The 10,771-nt window shown below is 43.0% G+C and overlaps 2 protein-coding genes across 2 annotated transcripts in view; one reads left to right on the forward strand and one right to left on the reverse strand.

The window, feature by feature from the left end:
• Positions 1-3,989, reverse strand: part of LOC121548163 (A disintegrin and metalloproteinase with thrombospondin motifs 7) — a 94,915-nt gene extending 90,926 nt beyond the window's left edge. Inside the window, exons 1-2 of the mRNA XM_045209949.1 lie at positions 3,307-3,989; positions 245-612 (exon numbers count right to left, since the gene is read on the reverse strand). Of these exons, the coding sequence (XP_045065884.1) occupies positions 245-612; positions 3,307-3,433 (495 nt within the window). The 5' untranslated portion in view covers positions 3,434-3,989. The remainder of the gene's footprint in view (positions 1-244; positions 613-3,306) is intronic.
• A 2,024-nt stretch (positions 3,990-6,013) lies between these two features.
• rxfp3.3a2 (relaxin family peptide receptor 3.3a2) lies at positions 6,014-8,166 on the forward strand. The gene has a single exon (XM_041859837.2). It carries the CDS (start codon positions 6,168-6,170, stop codon positions 7,419-7,421), a length of 1,254 nt encoding a protein of 417 aa, XP_041715771.2. The 5' UTR covers positions 6,014-6,167; the 3' UTR covers positions 7,422-8,166.
• Positions 8,167-10,771: the final 2,605 nt, after the last annotated feature.

The following is a 10,771-nucleotide window of genomic DNA, read 5'->3' on the forward strand; positions in this document are numbered from 1 at the left end:
CATTTAACACTTTTATCCAGTCTCATGCACAGAACCAAAGCAGAAAAGGAACGGCCTAGGCCCAGTCATTTGCATTGATCATTTTTGTTTTGTTTTTGGTCAATTGTGTTTCTACTTCGACTTGTTACCCTGGGGACAGATAAGTTCCAGAAGTCAAAAGTTTGATGTTTTGCATTACCCTTCAGGCAGTGAAAGGAAAAACAGATATCTCAGTAGGTTAGCAGTGATGGTCTCTCTCACTCACCAGGCCATCACAGGTACTTATAGCCGCCTTCCCCTTCATAGTTGCCTGGTCCCACACCTCCCCGATAAAGTGGCACAGCGAGGGGCCATGGCTGTGTATTTTGGCCCCCTCCAGGCCACCGTACCTCCTCTCGGTCAGGAAGCCAGGAGCCAGCAGATGTGGGTTGAGGGTGAGGTTGAAGTGCAGATTGCGGCCACCGTGCTGCAACTGGTAGAACACCCGTGCAAGGCTTCCTGGTTCCCCCTGGGTTTCCCGCCTCTGTACCCGGCTGACGCGGTGGGACACAAAGTTGGACAGGAAGTGACCTTTGGCGTCCACTTGGTAGGGGTGAACGACTTGGTATTGCGGAAGCCCCTGTAGAAAGCTCTCTGGTTGGGAGAGGAAATAAAAACATGCTGTCTACTAATTGACTGCAAGGTTGTAAACAAACTGGGCAAGCTGTAAACAGTTCCATCTGCACAAGGCACACATACACTATCCATCATTTTAACAGGGGTTGGATATGGCTACAGTATGTATTTTTTACTTGGGGATGAGCATGTGACCCAGTATGTATCCACCAATGGCAGGCAATAGTCATGTGGAGTCGTGGATGAGGTTTCACAACGGGCGTTAATTAACTAGGGCTTCAGGTTACTATAGAGGCTGAATGGAGTGACGATCAGTCTGCTGTACTCTCCTATGCTACACCCGGATCCTGGCAGGGGGGCATCGTCACGGTGATCCGAGCGGCGTGCTGGCCCGCTGTGCCACCTTCAAGGAGCAGATGAGGCTTATGGCCCTCAATTAAAACAGACACACACGCACCGTTCAAGGAATGGTATGAATTTTAATACCAGCATGCACCACACAGCACTTTAATAGCATGCTAGTAGTAGCATGCTAGTAGTAGTATGCTAGTAATATGCTAGTAGTAGTATGCTAGTAGTATGCATATTGAAACAGAGTCAAAACCCTTTGCATACTAACAGGAACTGACAGCCCATATGAAATGAGGTGAGCAAGGAGACAGATGGGTTCATCACGAAGACATTAACGTTAGCCTAATATGTCAGAGACCATTAAACCACTTGCACACGATCTGTCATAACGGATCACACGTCACTGTCCCCAACTAGTGCTCCAGTCCAGGGTCATGTCAGCCTTGATGTAGGACAGTTTAAATAGTGCATGAGAAGAGGGACAGTTCACCCTGGCTCCGGTTCCTCTCCCATGATTTATAACGGGCTTATTAAAGAGGGTCCCACTTTACCATAAGTGTCGCTGGTCATACCTATGTATTCACATGGTAGTAGTTACATAGGCAGTTACAGTGTAGGTACACATTGTTACATAGTACTTAGGCTAAACGTTTGAAGCAATCACATTTTCCAGGATTTTGTAGATAAACTCACTATTAACTATTAAGATAAATGAATGGTGGAAGAGTGGCTTCATCAAAGCATTGGTTTTCCATGTCTGACTGAATCTTCATGGTAATATTATATCTCTCTATACTACCATCTTCAGGAATATCCACTTTTTATCATAACTTTATAATCTCTTTAATTGAAAAGCGATGACCGTGACAAATGTATTCCTCACAAAGGAGAATAGAAACATGATCGGCAATAATCCTTCCTAGAAAACAAAACACAGACGTAATAGAAAAATCCATAAGCCATCTTTATTTCTGCCTAACATTCAAAAGTAATTCAGAACTAGTTTCACTTTAAAAAGTCAGACCAGTCTCACAGGAGGATCCAGGTAGCTGATTTGAATGGACGAGACGCGGTGGAGGTATATAGGAGGTGAAGGGTAGTGTTTGGGTTCTTTGATTGGGGTGTTCAGAGTCGCTCTCACAGGGAATGTGTTATGCCAACCCTGAGACCGTTGAATCCTTTGATAGAGGACGGTGCCCACCAGTACTGTCAGGTGCCATCCCAAATGCCACTGCTGCAGTACCAAGCTATCTCCCCTGTGCCAGTCCATCGCCTCGCAAACCGATTACACTTAGCCTTGGTTCTCCAGAGCAACCCACTAAGGTTGATTTGTATGGACGGTAGAGTGTCAAACAGCCCAAGGGTGTATCTAGACTGCTCATGGAAGGCCTTCCCTTGTTCACTAAGGCTGCTACACAACACAGGAAGACCAAGGGGAGAGAGATGGGAGAGAGAGAGACATGCAACTGGCATACTTGTTCAAAAGTAAGTTCTAAAGTAAACGCAGCATTGGTATCTTGCACATTAAAGCTTTTGGAAATGTTTAATTTGTATTAATTGTTCACACCAAGACACCAGCTCAGAGGCCAACTTTAGGTTGACTACTGTATCTGGTATCTTTAAGATACCACAGCTTGAGTTATTGGACTAATGGGAGCAAATTATTTAAAGAACTGAACACAATTAATCCTCATGCCATTCACTCATGTTGTTTGCCTAACAGTTTACATTGACTAGTGGAATGTGACTATCTCTGTGAGGTACAGATACAGTAGGTAAACATGAGCGTGCTTATGACATCATCAGGCATGACCCAAGTAAAAGTTTGGGGTAGCAAACTACAGCTAGGCTACTAGAATTTTAAGCATGGCCTGAAGCACTAGAGGCGGTTCAATGACGGATCTCTCTGGGGGGAAAACCCCCTCTGAAATACTGTAGCTGGTCTCATACAAGCTGGAAATAGAGGTATAGCCTGGGAACATCACGTCTGTTTTGAGTCATATTCTCATGGGATTTCGGCAAAAGGGTGAAAACATAACATAAGTGTCAATATTTCCCAAGTGAACTGCTTGCATATATCAGTCACATCACTAGGCTGTTTGTGTAAAGGCTGCGTAGATCAGTCACATCGCTAGGATGCGTTTGTGTGACTAAATAGATCAGTCACATCGCTAGACTATGTTTGTGTGAGTAAAGGCTCCGTAGGGCAGATCAGTTGCCTGAGTACAATGGGCTGCAGAGGTCCCCTTGTTACTGTAACTGACATTTTAAAATGCCAGCATAGCTGAACTATTCCACAAAACGATTTAAAATAAAAGTATGTCAGAGGAATGATTCATTGACTTTAAGCGGCTGGCTTACCTGTCTCTTGTTCAAATCCAAATGTTTTACTGTTGTGAAACATCGCCAAGACCCCCGCTGCAACCAAAAAGTGAATGGGAGAGAAAGTTTGCTCGAGAACGTGCAGTCCGCAGTGAAAGTAAATCATCTTGTTGGAAGGTAAAGAAAGAAAACATGTAATTATGCTTTATCCTCACTGTGCCGACTGTCATTTCAAACGCTCTCCATTTTGGAGTGAAACACTTATACCCGGCTAGAACCATGCACTTTAAGCATAGAAAGCGTGACGCCGGCGATATAAACTTCATAAGTTTTTTACGAAGTTGTACCGTTCCTCGGGGATTTTCACATGCGTCTTTTGCATTTCAAGAATGTTAAGCTCTAAGTGTTGTTTGCTGACAAGACGTTGTCCCTTCTTTCTTCCATCAAGCCCCCTTCGACAGCCCTGACAGTTAGGAACGGTCCTTAACAAGCCAAACTTTGCTTAAGAACCGCCCTCTCCGATAAAGTTTAGTGGGTGGACTTGAGAGAATAGAATGAATGTCTTTCAGTAGTAGCCCAGGGGATGGTAGGTGATGGGGAGAATATTACATTCAATTACTTGGGTTGCCTGTTAAAATAAAAATACGTATGGTGTGCAAATGTCAATAAAGTGGGATAGTTGAGGAAAGTCGAATTGACACATTGAACTGGATGTCAAATAGGCTAACACACACCCGATAAAGGCTAATATTGCGATTGTACACAATATTAAAGCATATTGCTTGTATATTATAGGCCTACAGCGACACTTTAGCCTACTGTATAATCTTGTTCGCATGGATTCATCATATGTGTGACATATAGCCGTCTAGGTTACTGCACTGAGCACCAGTGCATAACGGGACCTGTGTGCATTATGCACTGTGAGAAGGCCAAAACTCCAAGGAAATCATAAACACAACTAATCAAGTGCAATTGCATTATGTTTCCTTTGAAAATTATGCTTTCATCTTGGAGCTCAGAATAGTGTATCTCCTATGGCAGGGGTGTCAAACTATTTCCACGGAGGGCCTAGTGTCTGCTGGATTTGACCTAGACAACCAGGTGAGGGGAGTTCCTTACCAATCAGTGACCTTAATTAATCAATCAAGTACAAAGAAGGAGCAAAAACCCGCCGACACACGGTCCTCCATGGAACTAGATTGACACGTGCCCTATGGCATCCTTCACTGGTCAACCACTGGTTCTCTCCAAAGTGTCCCCATCATGTTGCCCCCTCTAGCGGAAGAGGATGGTCAGTTTGGCACATATGTCTATAATAAACATGCAAATGTCAAAGAATGAATACATAAATAAAAAACATTTAAAATGTAATGTCTGCCGTGGTAAAGCTTTGGTAAGATAAGGAAACCGATATTTGAGTAGGCTAGACTAGGGGGAATTTTGGCATTTTTCGGGCACCTGTTCACGCACAAGGGAGGCACAACTATTTCATGGTTTTGCAACATCATTTTGGTCCTTTTCAAACCATAAAGTATTGGCAACTGGTCAAGTAAATACCCTCCCATTATTCATTATATTTTGATAAAATGTCAGGGACATTTTTTCTATATAGAAACATTAAAAAGTATATAAAACAAGGGAAGAAGAAATGTACATGTACACTTCGTGACCAAAAGTATGTGGACAACTGCTCATCGAACATCTCATTCCAAAATCATGGGCATTAATATGGAGTTGGTCCCCCATTTGTTGCTATAACAGCCTCAACTCTTCTGGGAAGGTTTTCCACTAGATGTTGGAACATTGCTGCGGAGACTTGCTTCCATCCAGCCACAAGCATTAGTGAGGTCGGGCACTGATGTTGGGCAATTAGGCCTGGCTCGCAGTTAGCGTTCCAATTCATCCCAAAGGTGTTCAATGGGGTTAAGGTCAGGGCTCTGTGCAGGCCAGTCAAGTTCTTCCACACCTATCGACAAACATTTCTGTATGGAACTCGCTTTGTGCACAGGGGCATTGTCATGCTGAAACAGGAAAGGGCCTTCCCCAAACTGTTGCCACAATGTTAGAAGAACAGAATCGTCTAGAATGTCATTGTATTCTGTAGCGTTAAGATTTCCCTTCACTGGAACTAAGAGGCCTAGCCCGAACCATGAAAAACAGACCCAGACCATTATTCCTCTTCCACCAAACTTTACAGTTGGCACTATGCATTGGGGCAGGTAGCATTCGCCTCCCTTCCAGAGGCAATTTGGAACTCTGTAGTGAGTGTTGCAACCAAGGACAGACGACTTTTACGCGCTCCAGCACTCGGCGGTGCTGTTCTGTGAGCTTGTGTGACCTACCACTTCCTGGCTGAGCCATTGTTGCTCCTAGACATTTCCAAATTTGAAGAACTGACTAATTGGAAAGGTGGCATCCTATCACGGTGCCACATTGAAATTCACTGAGCTCTTCAGTAAGGCCATTCTACTGCCAATGTTTGTCTATGGAGATTGCATGGCGGTGTGCTCGATTTTATACACCTGTCAGCAAAGGGTGTGGCTGAAATAGCCGGATCCACTAATTTGAAGGGGTGTCCACATACTTTTGTACATATAGTGTAGCTTATTTTCTTTTGGTATCTGAAAAATCATATTTTGTCGAGACCTATTAGTAGTTTATTCACAGGGTCCATCACGTCTCAATCGACCAATCCACGCGTTGCAGGGGCAGGCGCTGTGAACGCGCACAGCGGCGCACCTGTATAAGACTACAGTCAAGATGCAAAGTTTCACATTGATTGCCGTGTTATCAAGGACTGTAGACACGATAACTTTTATCATACAAGCTTCAATTACATAAAATGATCAGCTAAAATAAGCACTCAGTTGCATGGAGCGCGAGGACTCTTCTTTGATATGCCATCGGGAAGCGACCTGGTGCAAGTAGAAGCACCGGTTGTTGCATTCTTATCAGTGAGGATGGGCGAGCTACTCAACCACAGCGGTAGCGGGGCATTGAACATGACTTTGATGGATGATGACAAATTCGGCAGTCTGGAGGATATTGACGTGACCGCGGACGGCACCCCGATTCTAAGGATAATCATCTCCGTTGTGTACTCCATTGTTTGCGCGGTGGGGTTAATTGGGAACTTGTTAGTCTTTTTCCTAATGAGATTAAAACAGGGCCGGAAGAAATCGAGTATTAACTTTTTCATCATCAACTTGGCAATGACGGACTTCCAGTTTGTGTTGACTCTGCCGTTCTGGGCAGTGGACACCGCACTGGACTTCAGCTGGCCGTTTGGAGACGCCATGTGTAAAATCATCCTTTCCGTAACAGTTATGAACATGTACGCGAGCGTGTTCTTTCTGACTGCTATGAGTGTGACCCGTTACTGGTCTGTGGCCTCGGCTCTGAAGAATCGGTCGAGGCAGAGGTCGTGTTCCGTGAAATGGGTGTGCGCGGTGCTGTGGGTCTCCGCAACCATTGCCACAGCACCCACTACCATCTTCTCCTCTGTGACAGTAGTGGCTGGAGAGAAGCTCTGCCTCATCAGGTTCCCCGAGGGACATGACTGGCTCGCGCTCTATCATCTCCAAAAAATCATCATAGCCTTCGTCATACCCATGCTGATAGTGTCCGTCTGCTATCTGATGCTCTTACGGTTTATCCGTCTGAGGAGCATGAACAACAACCACCCCAAACGGAGGTCGAGGGTTACCAAATCTGTCACCATCGTGGTCCTCTCCTTCTTTCTTTGCTGGATGCCAAATCACGCCATCACATTCTGGGGCGTATTGGTGAAATTTAACGCTGTCAATTGGGATAAATCCTACTATTTGGTCCACACCTATGTATTCCCGGTGACTGTGTGCCTCGCGCATGCCAATAGCTGTTTGAACCCAGTTCTGTATTGTCTCATGCGACGAGAATTCAGAAAGATGCTGAAGGATTTGTTTTGGAGAATTTCCTCACCAGCAATCTCCAAAGCCTGTACAATACGTACGTTTACGGGGACGTGCAACACACGTGTAACACACGACGACAACCAAGGGGTTATTCCCTTGAATGTTCTAGACACCACACAATGTCGACTATCCGTTATTGACAGACTGGTTCTACCCGGAATGGCACCTGAAGATTCACAGTGTATCCACCAGACATAATGCACTTACTCTATGAAATGACTTGCTTTCATCAATTACGCATGCATTTGGGAACGATAAATGACAGAGTTCTTGAGTTCCCAATGTTGTCATTACGCACGGGGCACCAGTTGCACAGAGTAGCCCAACGTTGTGAAAAGCAGTATTTACAGAAATTTGGTGCGTCCCTTGGCACGCACTGGAACGGGACGGACATGTACTTAGTAAACTTTACTCGCAATGATTACCTGTTGATTTTAAGATAAGAGAGTCGCAAATCTATAGAGTACACCGAAGTCAATATACCCTGTGGATATTATACCCTTTATTGGAATGTTGAGATGTTTCTTCTGTCGTCCATTCAAGCTCACACATCGCCATTCAGTGTACACATTTTTAGTACAGCAACATCGAAATAAATGTGATCCTATTAATATGTTATCAGTGCTTCTGTTGTGGTATCTGAATGTGTGGCTGAATGTAAAGGGTCATTGCCATGTATGTGAAATAAAGCGCAAATAAATTAAGCATTTTGGTCGATTGATATATTCAGGCAATGTGTTGTGTGGGTCAATTTGCAACTTTCGAAAACGCTAGATACCAATTACTAAAACTCATTAGATGACAAGAAATGGTCGATTGAAGATTAACGTTATAGCATCATGATATTCAATGCGTTATTGGAGATTACTTAATGCGTAAAGACTCACACACATGTGATGTAACTGCGACACGATATAATGGATTACAATTAGACAGTACATTATAAATAAGATAAGCATATTGGTATGCGTATTTTCTTCGTTCATATAGAGTGTTTGAGAAGGTTGACCACTTCGGAAACCGGCCTAAGGTTAATCTACTTAATTTTACCGACGAGATTACCCTTTCAGAAGTTGTAATGACACTCAAATCTATTTATATTATGAAAGCGGCCGGCCTCGGACCAATTTAACCCTTATTTTCCCCAAATTGGTGCAGAGATCATTGCTGCCTCTCTCACGCATATATTTAATCTTTCATTGGCGAGTAATACGATTCCAAAAGTCTGGCAAGCAGCCTACGTCAACATTTTACATCTTGGTCGATTGATTTATTCAGGCAATGTGTTGTGTGGGTCAGTTGGGTCAAAGTTGGATAACTATAGTCCCATATCTAAACTGTCTGCACTGGCAAAATCTTTGGAAAACCTGGTTGAACTCACAATTGAAAGACTTTCTGTATAATAACTAATTTGATCTCAATTCCAGTCGGATTTTAGAGCCAAGCATAGTACAATTACTGCTGTAACTAAGGTTGTAGGTGATATTCTAGATGCTCAGGACAAGAAACATCACTGTGTTTCACTTTTTATTGACAGCCTTTGTTGACCCTGCAGTTGTATAGACAAAAAAAAAGTTGGTTTAAATGTTGAAACATTGGATTGGTTCCAAAACTACCTTTCTGACAGAATGCAGTGTAGCACAGAGGGTATGAAATCTGAGTTTCCAAGGCTTATCAAAGGAGTTCCCCAGGGCTCAATTTTAGGTCTGATCCTTTTTACAATGTATATAAATGATATAGGGAAGACTGTATGCTGATGACACAATTATTTATTCTAGCACATCTTGAAGGCTTTTCAGGATTTACAGTTGGCTTTTGATGCTGTTCAAAAGCAACTTTTCCAATTGAAACTTGTGCTTAATGCAAGGAAAACTACACTTATGGTTTTCTCTTCTCTGAAAGTAGACAAATGGAGTCACTTGCAGATTTCAACTGTAAAAAGCAAGCAAATTGAAAATGTCACCTATAAGTATGTTGGCATTTGGTTAGATGAAAAGCTGAATTTTAAACAGCACATTGATAACTTCACCAAGAAACTGAAGTTGAAATTGGGTTTTAATTTTTGGAACAAATCTTGCTTTTCAATGTCAGTCAGAAAGGATCTTGTTCAAAGCCCTTTGTTAGCAGTGCTGGATTATGGTGATATTATCTGTATGCAGGGCTTAGCAAGTACCTTAAAAACTCTGGACACAGTGTGTCATGGTGCTTTTAAGATTTATCACCAATGCAAGATAGATCACTCTCCCATCACTGTGATTTATATGCCATGGTGCAATGGACCTCTCTCTCCACCAGGAAGCTAAAGCACTGGTACACTTGTCTGTTCAAAGAAAGCATTGATAGGGCAACCACCTTTGTATCTCTGTTCCTTACTGACCAGATCAGTCACTCAATACAGTCTTCGTTCACAGTCGCTGCAGTCCTTGTCTGTTCCTAAGGCTAGAACTGAGATGGGGAAACCATAGTTATCCCATAATGCCCCTTCATCCAGTAACATGCTTCAAAAGATATTAAAAGTTAGGGGAGTTAGAGTCTTTCCCGGTGTTTAAGACTGATCGAATAATGTTTTTGATAGCTGCAGTTTATCATTTTTGTTTACTTGTATTTTTTTTGTAACATTTTATGTACACGCTGCTATTTCCGTTTTGTCTTCTTGTCAGGTCGCCCTGGAAAATGGGTCTTACCTGGTTAAATAAAAATAAAACAATTACATTTGGTAGGTGTGTCCAGCGTTTCCCAAACTTGGGCCTCGGAACACCAAGGGGTGCACGTTTAGGTTTTTTCCCTAGCACTACAAAGCTGATTCAAATAATCAACTAATCATCAAGCTATGATTATTTTAATCAGCTGTGTATTGCTAGGGCAAAAACCAAAACATGGGGTCCCCCAAGACCGAGTTTGAGAAACGTACAGGTAACTGCCAAAATAAAGGAAAAACCAATAAGTGTTTTAATAGGGCATTGGGCAACCACGTGCCGCCAGAACAGCTTCAATGTGCCTTGGCAAAGATTCTACCAGAGTCTGGAACTCTATTGGAGGGATGCAACACCATTCTTCCACAATAAATTCCATATTGGTGTTTTGTCGGTGGTGGTGGAAAACGCTGTCTCATGTTCCGCTCCAGAATCTCCCATAAGTGTTCAGTTGGGTTGAGATCTGGTGACACACACACTCTAAACCCCCTATGCTCCTTTGAGACCCCTGTTTCAAAGTCACTGAAATCTCTTCTAGTCATGGTAGCCAAAATAATGGACAACTGGGCAATTTTATACATGACCCTAAGCATGATGGGATGTTTTAATTGCTTAACTCAGGAACCACACCTGGGTGGAAGCACCCGCTTTGTATATATTTTGGTACCCCTCATTTAATCCAGGGTTTCCTTTATTTTGGCAGTTACCTGTATATTCTCCACATATTCCTCCTGCCCCCCTGCACTCCTTAACAATGGCTTAGCTATATTGGATGACTAAATTAAATGCCATTACGTTCTTGTAAAAAAATTATATATGCTTACTGACAATCTATCAGGCAGAGAATTCCTTTGA

The sequence above is a fragment of the Coregonus clupeaformis genome, chromosome 32 (genome assembly GCF_020615455.1).
Source record: "Coregonus clupeaformis isolate EN_2021a chromosome 32, ASM2061545v1, whole genome shotgun sequence".
NCBI lineage: Eukaryota > Metazoa > Chordata > Actinopteri > Salmoniformes > Salmonidae > Coregonus > Coregonus clupeaformis.

Coding starts and splice junctions, on each gene's coding strand:
- rxfp3.3a2 (XM_041859837.2), top strand. CDS start 6,168: ATGCCATCGGGAAGCGACCTGGTGCAAGTAGAAGCACCGGTTGTTGCA.